The 16,167-nt window shown below is 30.3% G+C and overlaps 1 protein-coding gene across 1 annotated transcript; it reads right to left on the bottom strand.

The window, feature by feature from the left end:
- Positions 1–9,676: 9,676 nt before the first annotated feature.
- On the bottom strand, positions 9,677–12,677 carry LOC105345672 (multiple epidermal growth factor-like domains protein 10). Its single transcript, XM_034453105.2, has 7 exons — positions 12,506–12,677; positions 12,354–12,415; positions 12,093–12,255; positions 11,940–12,001; positions 11,573–11,710; positions 11,148–11,225; positions 9,677–10,017 (listed from the first exon to the last, which is right to left on the bottom strand). Exons 1-7 carry the CDS (start codon positions 12,586–12,588, stop codon positions 9,806–9,808), a joined length of 798 nt encoding a protein of 265 aa, XP_034308996.1. The 5' UTR covers positions 12,589–12,677; the 3' UTR covers positions 9,677–9,805.
- Positions 12,678–16,167: the final 3,490 nt, after the last annotated feature.

Raw genomic sequence — 16,167 nt, 5'->3', positions numbered from 1 at the left:
ATATGAGGAATTTGGTTTTCGAAGTATTTTGATTTTGTAAGTCTTAAGGCTTTTAGGGAACTTCTTTTAATTTTATCATATTCGAAAAAAAATAAATAAAGCTAACTTTAGTTAGAAAAGACAGTTTAAAAAAAGACACCAACAGCTTTTATATAACAAACTTTCAAAAGGTTTCTTTTTTCCTGTTGTAAATGTTGAAACTAAAATTCTGAGCATACTTTTTCAATTTCAAATTTCAAATTTGTTTATTGAAAACAAAATATAATTTATTAATTAGAAAACTTTTAAAAGCTGCATTTTGTCTGCTTTTTTATGTCTTAATGTTGAGAAATTGTGTATTTTTATTTTAAGTCAATTGGACTAAAATTGAATATGATTGCTTTTAAGCATCACTGTTTTGTGCCTCCATTAATGTCAATACTTTTTTATGAATGCTCGTTGTTCACGGTGTAAGTTAGCTAATATTTGCAAGTTTCATTTATTACCATGATTGCATTGTCGGTTACATGTCAATATTCAGACAAGTATGCTTGTATGCAATTCTGCATAACTTGTGTTGACATTTTTGCAATGATAAACCTTAGTTGTATTTCAGTCTTATTTTTTGAATTGAATATGTTATGACTTTTCATAAACGTATTGGCTGATGGTATTGAATTATGATTTATCTAACGTAAGATATGTTGTATTACAACAACCGGAGTCAGGTTGAAAAAAAAATGGTACGGAAATCAGAATGGGTCGGATTTTTTTTCTTTATTCAATGTAGCTTTGTACCAAATGCCATTGCCACTAAACAACACCTACACATTCATTGTAGAATTTCATACATCGGTGAAGAAGTTATTTCTACACGTATGTTTATAGATATATGTATGTTAAAATACGTTTTATAGCAGAATCAGCAGTCCAAGGAAAATTGAAGCATGGGTTATTTGGTGTTTTGGGGTTTTTTTGTGTTTACTTAATACCAAACTTTTTTTTTATCTCAAAACTGTTGGAGAGGCATAATATCAAACTGAGTTATAAAATAATAGATAAGAGAACACAACTTTTTAAAAACCTGTTTGCCATTTGTTTTACCAATCGCATGACCACTGTGTCTTCGCGGGCATGTTAAGGCTTCCCGATGGATTTTACAGCGATATGTAGAAAGTCACTTGTCTGTACTTCAAACAATATGACGTCATAATTAACTTTGACGTCACGATTTGCATTCCTGTCGATAGTTTTCAGGGAATGTTTCTTAACGTTAAAAGTGAATTATATCAAACCAGTATATTACCGCATGTTTCCTTCACATAGATGCTGCCGTTCATGCGAGATGTACAGAATTCATTCATATTAAAAACCAGTAATATGTTTTACGGTGCTACCGTTCTGGCGAGCGCAGCAAGAATGACACATAGATGTACACGTACCTTGCATCATTGTCAACATATAGTGTTATTTACGTATCAACGAATGTCAAAGAATTTTTAAAGATTATTTCTCTACAATAAGTATACCGGGGCAAAGGTACTAATTTTAATGGTCATGATACATACAACGCAACCCCCTACCCTTCTCCAGAGAGAGAGAGAGAGAAAGAGAGAGAGAGAGAGAGAGAGAGAGAGAGAGAGAGAGAGAGAGTGCCCAGTCCCTGTTTGTAGGTGTGTAATTTCCCACTTTTAAATTTAATGGTTTGACTATATGCAATATTTACATAAATTTTTTAACTGTTTATTTTTTCTCCTTATTCCTTTTTATTTAGTTTTAAATATCCTATTGTTTATTTCCTCCCTACTCATATACTCATATATACTTACCTGCCTACTGTACATGCATGCGCAATTAGCTTAAACATGAATCGATATGAGAGTAAAGTATGGCTCTTGTTAGTATATATTTAGATAATCTCTATATTAAAAAAAAATCATATGTCAATGAGAAGGTATCGCAGTCTATACTGAAATAGCTAGTACACGCATTACAGATGTTTGATCCACTTCTAAATTTATCGCGGGAAATATAGTGCGAGAGCACTGTGACGTCATCCATAATTTTGTTCGTCTTTGTTTACGTATATCGACTCAATACGAAGGTATGGAAGCAACTAACAAATCTCTGAGTCTCGCCAAAGCATATGCGGTACTCGAAACGTGTCTTCAAACCTTAAGACACCGTAAATTACGAGTTAAAAGTCGGCCATTTTTGGCATAGCACCACGGGTGAAAACATTAGAGAGCATTATTGGACGTAGACAAAAAAATTTATTTGATGAACTGTAGGTTTAGCTCGTTCTTTTTCCCGCGCACAATGGTTCTTAGAGCTTGCTTCGCTCGCCGGCGCGCAGCGCCGGCGAGCAGCGCTCGCTATTAAATAATCGGCAGTTTACATGTAAAAGCTTCGTTTTAAGTAAAAGACTATTCATAAACTAGTGGTTTGGAGACTCTCCCTGCTACGTGTAAACAACTGAATGAAGAAATGTCCATGCATGTAAAACCAGCTTGGCGCAGGTGAAAGATCAACACAATTTTAGAATATTTTACGTAATATTGGTAGAGAATATAAAAACTAATGTGAATCGTACTTGGGAAACCTACGGATTTACCCCAATATTTTGTAAATCGCTTTTGATTAGTAAAAATGTGCATTATTTTGATGATTTTGTGGAATGTTTCAACAAAATATTTCATTAACGAAATATCTATTACTTTCCCAGGCAAGAACTTCAAAGCATATGACTTAACAAAGGATTTTTATTAAAAATATGTATGATTTAATGTCATTAATCACCTGCGCCGATGCGATTTATATAGATCATACGCATTATTAGGATTCGCCCGTCACGTGAATACAAAGTACATACATCGGTGTCAATAAATCTATCATATATTTTAAGAAATACTCCCGGTCAAAGTATTTTTACGATGATTAAAAAAATATCGTTTTCCAGCCGTATTTTAGCATCGGGACGCCTTAACATTGCTGCGCTGAAGCTTGGTTTTTGTGTGTATCAAGTCATTTGGTATCAGTAAAAATCATTTGTTCGAGGTATGAGGTGGTTTAATATACAATTTTTTATTTTATTTTTGTTGCAAGTTCATTTTGTAGGACATGCATACATAATAACCACCTATTTTTTAACACCTGACTTTTGCCTGTCGTTATGCATTGATTTGAATGATAAATGTTGTGACAAGAAGTATGGAAAGAACAGTCGAAGGTAGGGTTTAATTCCATTTTTTTTCTTTAGAAAGGTTTGTGTGCAAATATTGTTGTTGAATGGTTGATTATAAATCAAATTGTAGTCATAAATATTAAATGTATCGATCTTAACACTTAAAGCGATTATCAATATACATGTACACATTTATTTATTTTTTCATTATTTTTGTTTTGTTTTGTGTTTATTATTTTATTTATTTATTCAATTTTTTTTTTTGGGGGGGGGGGGGTGTCAAAATAAAGAACATTAAAGATACTCGTGCTGTGCAATGGCAGCGACCAATTTAAAAAAAAAATTATATTTGTTTTTAAAAATATACCGAAAGATATTCGTTTTCTCTTTGTAAAATCATCCTTAAAAAGAAATCATTATGCATCAGTATGTAGAATAAATATAAAATTATCGTAGTGACATTTAACCTTTAATTATTTTGAAGAAAGGGAACATTTTTCATGATGCTTATCTTTGTGTTTGTCAGAGCAGATACACGAAACGCTCAATCGCAGTGTGAAAGAAATACAGAGATGTCTCTCACCTGTTACCTCTTTGTAAGTGCAAATATTAATTTTATTTTACTTTTGTTCTAACATTGCTTATAGTAAGGGTAGAGTTGATCACTTGCCAAAAAAGTGGATGACTGTATAATTTTCAAATTTGATATTAAATGAAACAAGTGCGAAAATGTATATACGCATAATTGTATCTATGAAAAATTTATAATTAAGAATCCTTTTTTGATTATACTGATAGGATATTTACGATCGTAGCGTAATACATGTAAAAATCTGTCATGAATCCCTTTATAGGATTACCTCATCATACTAGAAGAATGATTTGATATTCTTTGAATAATATGTCATTTTTGACCGTATAAAAACATTGTATTCTTTAAACTCAAATGTTTGAGTGATCTTAATGATGTCCTAACATGTCAATCGACAAGTTTTTCTTCAGAAATGTATTTGTTACAAAGCTAAATAAATATTTTTTATTTATACAAGCATCACTATTTTTGTTACAGTGCACAGAAAATGATACAGTGTTTTGGGTTTGTTTCCCTAAAAATAAAATTATCGTTTAAACTTAGACATTATATCTATATTTAGAAACTAGGCAGATTTAAAGATCTTTTTACTCAAATGTCTTCCTTTTTTTTAAACCGGATATCACGACTTATTAAGTATATACACTTTTCGTATCAACCACTGAAAAGGGAGTAGGAATTTGTCTGGTTAATCTCTGACATTGTCAGTATAAGATCTTACAACTTACACGGTGACCTAAATAGTAAAATAATGCAAATAAATTAATAATTATCGTTATATGGTCATCAAAATGTCACCTTAAGGAAGTTTGAATAAAAATATTATGAAATATTATGATAATGACATTCCACATCATATACTGGTTGATCCAAATGTAATGTCACACAATCCAGCGCCATAACACTGGCGCTGTAAATTATTAATTGATACATAAAAAATTCCCTTATCAAAATTATAATTTGAAGCAAAATTTTGATTAAATTTCATTGAACACTTACAAGATATTGAAGTTTATAGCCTGATAAATAGATGATGACATCCCTGTATCATGAATTTACGTCTTGTTTATGGTTTGTATTTATGTATAAATACTATAATTTCGAAATTTGAAGAAAACCCAAAACAAACAATACAATTTTTTTTAAATTTTTTACCACAGACTCTTTCTAACCGTTTTTTTTAAAATAAAAATTAGGGGACGTTACCTCGGATATCAACGCAATGTCTTTTGTCTCTAAACCAAGGAATAAAAAGATTAACATCTAATATACTACCCCATCGATTACAAAAAGAGTGATTAGCAACTTTATAAATAAAAAAATGTAAAATAGAACATTTTGGCCAATTTTTATAGAATACTAAATTACAAAATTCTACCAGAACGCCAAAGATCTAGAAAGACGTCGCTAGGATACAGCGACTATCCTTGCTTCACGCTCTAAAAATATATTATCCTCAAATATATTTATCATAATGCATTAACATTTTCAGATCTAAATTGAAATAGATAGATATCTCAAAACACACGTTTTTGTCGTTTAAGGCGGATTTTTCTCGAATTTTATCGCATCTGTGACATTACTTTTGGATCAACCCTCGTATTTGTCCTAAGAGAACTAGAAACCATATCATCATCTCAAATTGTTATAATTTTAAATACGACCTTTAAATTATTAACGATTTCTGTAATCGGAACATTTTTATGGGATAGACTTAAAAAAAACTACATCTTTTTTTTTTTACAAAAGATAAGAAAATGAAGAAAATCAGTCTTTGTAAAGAAATGTCTATTAAAATCATAGGTCATCTGGGTCATTCATTAGACATTAGCTGCCGTTTTACGTCCTGCAACCTGGGTCTTCTATTTATATTTTCAATAGCCTTAATTCTAACTTCTATAAATATCTTCATTTTAACTGAAAGTACAGTCGTTACCAATACGAACGATGCCGTTTAAAGCTACTTAACGATGCATGTAAGATGAATCTAGATTTTAAAATATATTACCTTACAATCTTATGGGCAGGGCCAATTATGCAGAGAATTCCCATGTCTCTTATGCCAGGTGTTCATACTTTAAAGTTAAACCAATCCATTTACATTTAATTAACATTTTAATTGGCATTTGTATTAGATCTTCGAAAATATTCTTCACAACATAAGCGTTGAGAAAACTAAATGCAAAATTCTTAATCCTGAGTTTCTGGATCAGGGATTCAAATTTAAGTTAGTGTCAAAATGGTATTATAATAAATTTGGATAAAATATGAATAAAGTAAAAGTGTATGAACTTTTATCATATATTCTTCTATGTACATTCTCAGTCACAAAGGATAAACTAAATGAATTGTTCTTTTTGGGAGTTGATTTTAATCAACTCTCCTATGCAGGTACTCAGACAAACCGAAAGTGAAACAGTGTTTGGACCTAAGCACAAATCAATACCGCTGACAACACTTAGTTCTTCAAAATAATCGATAAATTCGATGTAATGTATGCTAAAGCATTGTTTTTCAAGGAAACTTATTTATAAATGTCTTGAAAATAGTCAAATTCTAAATGGTACGAACAATTTAAATATTTTTATGTATGTATTCGTATGTATTCCTACGCCAGAGTTCAATATGGTCTCGTTCAACTCGACGCTCGGCTGTCTCCGTAAATCCTTGTCGAAGATTTACGGTGTCAGCCGAGCGTTTGGTTGAACGAGACTAGAGTTCAATAATGCTTGGATCCATACAATTTTCGAGTAATATTTCTATAACTGATACATAGTTTGACTGAATTATTTTTATCTTTAAATATTATTTAACATGATTCATATGGGGGTTTCTAGTCATTCTTGTCGAAAAAGTCCAAAAGTTTATACTATAAAAATGGGCGTAATTCAATTTAGAAACTACGTGTACTTGTCATGCAAAATAACATATCATAGTAATAATAAATAAACATCGACAAAATCAACTCCCGTCAGTTCTTCAGTACTTTGATTGTCTGTACTATTCTCTTCGTAAACAAGATCTTGTAAAATACTGTTTACAATAAGCATTGGTAAATGCTATAATTTCTTTTTCCTTTATAATACTCTGATAGAGAAGTAAAAAGTGCGATTTCAATCACAATGATAAAATTGTTTGCTTTTAACTTCCAAACATTCTCGGGTAAAAACGTTTATTTACTTATTCAAAAGTGACTGTTAAAGACACCCCAGGTATCTTTCAACCAAACGTTTACAATATGTGAACATTCACTTTTGAGCGAAGCTTATTTCCCCTTTTATTGAATGATTTTTTGCAAACATCAAATAAAAAATATCAGAAGCCACAGTCGAACGAATGTCATATTAGGGTTTCGACCCCAAACAAAAACTTAAAATGCAAATGAGCGACGCCCTTGCAGGCGAATGTTTGAAACGCAGGTGGCTGAAAAGGCCTGCATGCTTCTTGTTGTATATACATAAGGATGCGATAGTTTTTGCTTGTTACAAAGTCGTTGTTTTTTAAAGTGATCACTAAAAAGAAATCAAGATTTTAGAAGCAGCGCAACACTATAAACAACAACCTCTAATTTACCGGTATGATTCGTGAATGTAGATAATACATTTTTTAAAAGCACATTGTTTTATAAAAAGATCCTTCTTTTAAGAATACTAATAGAACATTTTAAAAAAATTATAAAAAAATCCTTCTTTTTAAAATACTAATAGAACATTGTAACATTTTAAAGCATAAAAGGCGTGAGTTTATTTTTCAGAGAGACGTGCTTAACTAACGACCCAACATTTCAGGCTTTGATTGATCAAATAAAGGATCTGAAAACAGAAAAAAATATGGAGTTGAGATTTATTTGGATGGATTTGATTCATGATGTCATAGAATCAAAAGTCAAGGTATTTTCAAATTGATGTGCCTGCCTTTTTGGGGTTTAATTTTTTGCCCATATTGTAATTATTTTGTAAATACGAATCGATAAGCGTATATCGCATATGAAACATATTTCTAATTTTCTTATAAATTAATATTTGTGTATGGGTATTAAGTAAGTAATACACACGTTAAGTTTAACACACATTATTGATAAAGAGGTTTGTTCTTTTTTTCTAGAAACTGGAAATGGATCTAAAAAAGAAACTCATTTAAAAGCAGGACCAACTTAAAACAAAGGCTGTGGATTGCATCTCAATTATTTGCATTGGAAGTTAAATGGAATATTAAATGTCATTGGTGTACAGCTATTACTATGTCAAACTACGAATATATAAAACACATTAAGTAACAGCAAAAAGATGGAGCCTCAAAAAATAAAAACCTGACAGCTGCAAATATCATTCATGTAAATACAAACCACATAATTATGTATTTGTAAGTAAGGTACATGTAGGTAAAGTTTGGTTGAAGATGGGTGTGCCAAATTAATTGTCATTTTTAATAACAATAATGAAACGGGAATGACTTTACAATAACTTGTCAGTTACAGACATCATTAACATGATAGGAGTTTAGATTCTAAGCTATTCTAACAATACAAAAGTTACTTTTCCATATGCTGATCCTTCACACTGACGGAATAATATCATATGTCAAACTATGTACAACACATTAAGTAAGAGCAAGATTAAAGTACACCTCTCTTATAACTCGAAGACTGAAATTCAATATGTTGTTGACTATCAAAAGGGAAGAAAACTAGAAATATGTTTTAAAATAAATCAATTTATTATCGTATGCTATTATTAATCGTATGTTTTTTTTATTAAAAAAATCCGGGACAATAGACATCAAAAAATTAATCGCTTAGTTTGAATTTCCCGCTACAATGGGAGCTGTCATCCATGACTTTACACCATCTATTCCGGGTTTTTTTTTATCAACAAAAAATGATCGCATGGGTATCAGATCATGGTATTTGCTCTAAATGACAAGTTCTGGAAAAATTGAAACACTATCGATTTGAGACAGTTCTTTTACCTTTGAATTTCTACTAAAATACAAACCAACGTCAAACGGAGCATGTTCATTGAAATTATACTTTTTTTAGTTTGCAAAGAACTTGACTTGAGATGAAAATTGAATTATACCAACTGTCATTTACTTAATAAAAATGCATATTATTAAGCATACTGTAAATTCCTTATATTACGCGAGTACTTTATTCCGCGATCCCGCTGGTTTGTCAAATCGCGAAAATATGAAATCGCGAACGTTGAACTTTTCTCCTTATTTCTTGTAGTTTTCAACTCTCAGAAAATAATGGCGAGATTTTAAAATCCGCGAAGGATGCTTCTCGCGATTTTACGCGGGTATTAATTCCTCGCATTTAATTAGGAATTTACAGTACATGCATTTATTCTTTAGATTCGCATGCAAACCTAAATATAATTGTATTCAGTCGATTACTTGAGTAACAAAGGCAAAAATCGGCGGGTTATTTTTCAGAGCACTTTGTGCATCGTTTATGCAAGAAAAACTGAAAAAGATGATGTGACGTCAAAACAATTATTTTTTTTTTGTTTTTAATACAAAAGGGCTGTACACCAATTTCTCAAACTTCAAAGCTTAAAGTTTAATTATGTAGTTTATTACCAAAACAGCATGACCACATGTGATAATTAAAATCACTTTTATTTTTCAAATGAAAAATGTTTTTGACTTTCCCTCCCCTTTAATTAAAGCACTGTAATCATTCAAAACGGCAAAAAAAATTGAACGAAATTGTGACTATGCCCTTTTAACTGAAAGGCGACTGAAAGACGAAATAAGTGACATAATGCAAAAGAGTTGCCTCGCAGTCTCTTTTCAAGACCTTTAAGTTAACAGTAAATAGGCTGTATGACGCAAATTCATATATATTTTTTTTTTGCATGTATAAAGTAACTATCTTTCTTTTTCATTAGAGAAATGACACCAGATCAGCAATCCATATAACAGTACATTTATTTTGAAAAACATTGTATACAAGTAAGTTGATACACCTTAATATCAGAACAATAAGTGTTAACACATTTGCGAAACATATACATTTTGTTAATATTTGAAGCCACTTTAACAAATCATACGGAAACATTAACTGTTAAAGGGCGTGTTCGGTGTTTTTCTAATAGATATGTGTACAGATATATAAATGTTATCAAAGAAGCCACTATTGCAAGTCCAATAAGTGCATTCCGAAAACCATCAGAATCGTTACCTTTTGTGAGCGCTGAATCACACATCTTATTAGTTGCATTATTATCGTCCACATCGAGAGCTGTGCGAAAAGAATCTATAAAGTAAATTCAAAACGATAACTCTTGTTTTTACTTTACAAAATCAAAGACCCCTTCCATTATAAACATTGAAATCCAATAAAAATAGTTATGCTATTATTGATTAAAAATACAGATAATATCATTAACATTCAATAATGAAAGAAATAGTGGTATTATATCTTGTTTAAATTAATTTTCATTGCAAGTGCACAAACAAAAACATTTAGATTTGCATTTCATTTCTTTTATAACATAAAATGTACATACATTACCATGACAAACTTGTTTCGTTCATAATTATTCATTAGTAGCGAGTTTTTCTTGTTTTGCGTTTGATCACAATTTTAAAAAATGAGATAATCCTTAACTTCTTGAAAAGTAGCAGGAGGTTCAAGTTGTTGCAATTATAAAATTCTATGTAAAATTACTTCTTATAACTTTACCATTTCTTCTTAAGATAACTTTCGCCGTTAAACAACTTTGATACTTTTTTATGGTGAATACTCAATGAGATTATTTACCAGCAGCTTTTGTGATCGGCTTCGGCAGATCACAGTTGTGTCCATATGATACATCCGGCAAGTACTATGATCTGCGCACGCATTGCGCCTTGCATTACGTTATTTTCTATACAACGACAGCTTCATGTAAGCCTTTAATGACATGCTGAATCATGATATATATCTACTGTTTTGGAGTACAATAAACTTGGTACATTTGTATCAGCAAGGAAAAAGGTTTATAATATATCAATTTTTACCATTGTACATCATTTTCCGGAAATACTAAAACAAATAGTGAACTTCCAAATTTATACAGACCTCATTGAAAATCTAATTTTAATGGTGATGTTAAACGTGAAAAAGTGTTCTAATATGTTCAGTTATGTTAAATTATCAAGATGATGACTAAAATTCGATAATACAATCCTTATAGTCATATTCAATTGTGCATGCATTCGAAATAGCTACATATATGTTCAATAATATTTCTCAGTATAATGTGTTTGTAAGATAAAAGCATATTAACTGTTTGAACATCATTTTCTCCAAATGATATATAAGCGCCTGAAAGTTAAAAAAGGAATGCAATTTGAAACTACAGTAACCCTAAACACCTAGGAAAACTAAAATATTACAGTTACCTTTAATGTTTGTGATATTTCCGTTGAAACTTGTGGCTGTGACGTCGACACTCGTGCTGTTATATGCTAATGAGGAGACTATATGTAAAAATGTTCAGAAATTTAAAATTAATATTGATATAAATGTTTAGTGTCTATCCCTACAACTGGTATGTTACACAACATAGATGATAAAAACGTTTGTAATTATACTGATTTTATTTCCTTTATAAAACCAGAATTTGGTTAAGAAACTTTCAATATACAGGTTCCGGTAACTTTAATAAATTATCAGAAAATCGTTCTATGTATAATCTTTTTGACATTATAAACGGTTCTTTTTAATAAAAATTCGCTTATAAAATTAAGTATTGCTAACGATTGAAAAAAAGAAAAAAAACTGATTAAATTATACTTTATGATTTTTTTTTGTCGCAGAAAATTACCGTTTAGTGATCTTCTGCAGCCGTTAACAAAATCACAATCAGTTTCTTCACAGGTGCATCTCAACTGACATTCATGTCCATATGAAGGAAACGGACACGTGACGTCACAGTCCATTCCAAAATATCCAATTTCACAGGCTAAGTTATGAAATAGTATATAAACTTTATTAATGGAAATCGGTAATATTGAGAAAATATCTTTCAACAGTTCACGTGACCTACGTAAATATTTCTTTATATACAGTTTTCACGATAATATCTTTAACACAGGTTATTGTGATATAGATAAAGGGCAAACATTTAAAAAAATATATTAGAAATGTACATTATAAAAACTAAACAACAGATTTATGATAAGCTTACCTACCTATGCATTTCGTCTTCTCTCTATTCCACATGTATCCTTGACAACAATTAATTCCATTTTTCCTTCCATAGCAATGTTAAAAATCGTTATTGTAAGCGGGATTTTACATATGATTGATTAATAAGGTTTCTAATATGAAATTTCACTACATACCCTTTACAAATGTTCTCAATAGTTTTCCCTGATGAATTTCTACAACCATATATATGATCACAGTGTTCCTCTGTGCAGTTACAAACTGACTGGCAGTCTTGGCCGAATAGAGGGTAGATACACTTGGTGTCACAGTTTATTCCAGTGTAACCTGATGTACAGGCTATAAAAATGGAACAGTGTATGTTTGGTCAAAATGAGCTTTTTTAAACTTACAATTTAAAACTATATCAATATCATTATTATAGCTGTCGCACTTACGTATACAATTGTTTTGTATTTTGCTCCAACGGTACCCGGAACAGCAATAAGTTCCATTTATACTGCAACAATGATATAGATAAATCGTGTAACACATCAAAAATTTACCAAGCATCCTTTCACGCATAGTTTTCATTTGTGTGTATACTTACCCCCTACAAAGGGTTGAATATATGACTTCAATATTCCATAGAAAGAAAGCAAATAAATAGCATATAACCCCTGTATAACTCATTTTAACATGCTAAAACTAAACATTAAATTCCAGGTTTACGAATTATTTGGTATAGAATTTGAAATTTAAAATTACACTTTCCTTGTTCCGTGATGATTGAAGGACGTTAATCAGGAATTAATGAAATAAGCATCGAATGTAAATTTCTACTTATGATTTAAAATTTGCTTCAATTTATTTCCTTAAAAAATGAGCAAAACTGTCAGATACATGTAACTGAATTGTAAAAGTTCTGGAAAGGAACAGTTATAAAGGAACTGAAGGACAGCGCCATGCAATTCAGTAACCATTCTGATGAATAGAATTTCTTTCATGACTTTTCGGTAAATGAAGTCATTATTTTATGAAATTTGACTACTTTTCGGCAACTGTTAAATTTAATTGATGATTTATTCAATTTTGCCCTCCAAAGAAGTTTCATGGAATTGGTTTTAAGATATATCACGAAAAGACGAATCTGATTTACATTTTTTTTTATTTACAGTTTTTTGTAATTTTTGTAATTAGACACATTCATTGTATGCGTAACTGCTATATGGCTAATGTTTTATCTTGGTGTATAAACAAAATTTAAGAAACCCCTGACTGGTGTTCCTACTCCATGGGTTATACTATTATGACCTTTTTGATTGATATTATCGCCTTCAATAAGCTACATCCTTTAATATCGTGTGTATCGGACAGTAGTTCCATTCAGAAGGCAATCTAGTGTCTGCTGCCAACGGCCGAATCTGCAATATGATTTTGACTAATACTAGGTCGCTCAGCGTATGGTAATCAATGCTTATTTGAATTTCTAAAGATTTTCTGTGATATAACTCATGTCGTTAAATATACGTATATCGGTATTTACAATAGCTTACTGAGCTGTTTCGAACTACAATGTCCCAAACTCTACACATACCCCCCTCCTCCCTACACACACAATTCAGGAACATTTATTTATATCGAGTGCAGTTAACACTAATATGTTTAATTTATTCATTGAAGCTTCATTGCATAATCGACATCTCCAAACCAAAAAATAACATAATTTTAAGTACAAACTGATTTATTTTTATACTTTTAAAGTTGTAAAACAAATTAATCATTGAATAACAATATGTTCAGGAAGAAGCAAACACAATTTATTTGCATATTTTGATCTATTCTTTTTTAATTTTAAAACTTGTATAAAAAAGAATATTTAAGTCCAACATGTAAATGAATTGTGTTTCCTTCTTCCTGAACAAAGTCAAAATCGAATATCATGGTCAATGACGGAAATAACAATTTATCGTTTGCGTTAGTATGTGAATGGATGTGACTTTAATCGATTGATTAACTAGATGGAATGGTACCATTTTTATCATACATTGAAATATCATTGACATTCATTATACATGTAATATGTGTTTTTCACTATTAATAAATACGACGGTTAAAGTTCATAAACATTAGGTTCTGTTTTACGAAGCATAAACACGTATCATTGGCAACCACAAAATCAATGATGCATTTTAATGTACATGTACTTTGAATCCTTAATTTCTAAATAATTTATTGATCACCTTTTTGTACATAATTATCCAGGTTTTTTTTAAATAATCTTTTATATAGATAGCTAATGTTTTTAGAACGGGCATATATACATGCGCATATTTCACTTCAATAATTTAAGGAAATTTAACGTACATAAATATTTTCCGTACTCTTACATGTACATAAGAATAACATATATAATTTATCTCAAAATTGAACTTTGAAGTTTGTATTCGTTTAGCTATCGAAATGTGTATATTCCAACATTTCAGTTTATCTTTATCAGAACAAGGACATCGAAGCATGCGTTTTAAAAAGTGTTTTTTTTTTAATTGATGGCTAAGCCCAAAATGTAGGATTGTTGTGACATGAATGGAATTTATTGCTTCAATATTCCGTATCGTTTATTCTAATGGAATTATTTTTTTTTTATTTTATTTTTTTTAAATGATCGTCACATATTATTTATATGATTTCAGTGAAATCTGTATCAAGTACAATAACATGATGACTAACAGTTCAGTCGAGGATTATTGCATTTTGTTTATAATTGTTTCTTTGAAAGATAATTTTATATTTTAACATTATTAAAATTAGGAAAGTTGTTTTCATAATTTTCCATGCATGCAAGTTTTGAGTTGCCAAATTCGAATATATATTAAGTACAATGTCATGAGTAAAGATTTTACAAATTAAATCATCAATTACTTACAAATAATGTAAGTTATCTTTATACGTTTATAAATTTAGACCTAAAAAAGAACACTTGTAACAAAACAGAGGTAATTCGGACAATTCTTTAGACATTTTTTTAACGTTCAAAATACTATAAACGAAAGCTTAAAGAAAAAGTTGTGATATGAGCCCATTGTTTCAGGGAATATCGTTTTTCTTTAAGATTTTGTTGATTTTAACGATTTATTAGGATCAATGGTAACTTTTGTAAGACAACCTTGGAAAGCAGCATTGTTTAGGTGTTTTAATCTGTTTTAAAAGCATTCCATATAAAAAAGACTACCAAAGAAATGTATTAAACGCCACAAGATGAATATGTATTTAATGCCCAGTAAGGACCTATCTTTATAACCTAAGGTCCTAATTCAAGTGTATCTAGGTCAAACTAATTCACTGAAATAGCTGACTTCAACTATGGTTCACAGAAATTTAACGTGTCAGTGTGGTTTTAAAAAGATATCTAAACGATTTATAGCTAAAGTAGATTGAATGATATTGTTTCTGGAATTCTCCTCATCCGATTGTTAAATAAAAATGAAATTAACTTTAATGAATTTTTCAACAATGTATAAATAATTAGAGTAGTGATAATATTATGTGTTTCATTAGCATAAGTGATTTTGTTTGCTTTTTTATATCATCTCCCGATATATTCTAACGTAGAGTGTTTTGGTCTCGATTGTGTAAAAATCGGATGGCGAAGGAAATTTAAATTCTTTATTAATCTAGATCTATATAATGAAATTATCAATAAAACGTTAGCTATAAAATTCAATGACGTTATAAACATCTCAAAATTGGTGTTATAAGAAAGTTCAGACACAATAATCTATGCATGTATTACGTATTCTTATAGCATAAAAAATTACAACTTATACGACAAGATCCAGAGGACTATGCATTGTGGTTTGTAGTCATCAACGACATTCAAGTGTTTTCCTGGTCATTTTGAGCATAATTTAAGTCGATGAAATCGTTGATGTGATTTTGTTTTAATCTTCTACGGTTCACTGATATTAAATGTGTCAATATTGTTTCAGTAAGATATTTACACGATTTTGATGCGCAGTAAATTGAATGATATTTTTGGAATTTTCCTCGTACGAGTTTACCACACAAACAGCCCCCTCTCATTTTCAGCGTATATGTACTTACATTGTATACAGCTATGCCTAAAAAAAGTAGAGTTAAGAGAGAAAAGAGAGAGAGAAAGTGAACAATAGAAAGACAGAGAGACAGACAGTCAGAAAGAGACAAAGAGAGAGAGAGAGAAAAGAGAGAGAGATGATGATGATGATGATGATGATGATGATGATGATGATG

Source organism: Magallana gigas, chromosome 10, assembly GCF_963853765.1.
Source record: "Magallana gigas chromosome 10, xbMagGiga1.1, whole genome shotgun sequence".
Lineage (NCBI taxonomy): Eukaryota > Metazoa > Mollusca > Bivalvia > Ostreida > Ostreidae > Magallana > Magallana gigas.
The sequence above is the reverse complement of the archived record's forward strand: the minus strand, read 5'-3'. Positions and strand labels throughout refer to the sequence as shown.

Bases quoted from the DNA above. Each gene is read 5' to 3' on its own strand.
- LOC105345672 (XM_034453105.2), bottom strand. From the start codon at position 12,588: ATGAGTTATACAGGGGTTATATGCTATTTATTTGCTTTCTTTCTATGG. The intron at 11,711-11,939 runs GTAGGTAAGCTT...TTCATAACTTAG, and splicing joins AGAGAAGACGAAATGCATAG to CCTGTGAAATTGGATATTTT. The intron at 11,226-11,572 runs GTAATTTTCTGC...TTTTACATATAG, and splicing joins CTGCAGAAGATCACTAAACG to TCTCCTCATTAGCATATAAC.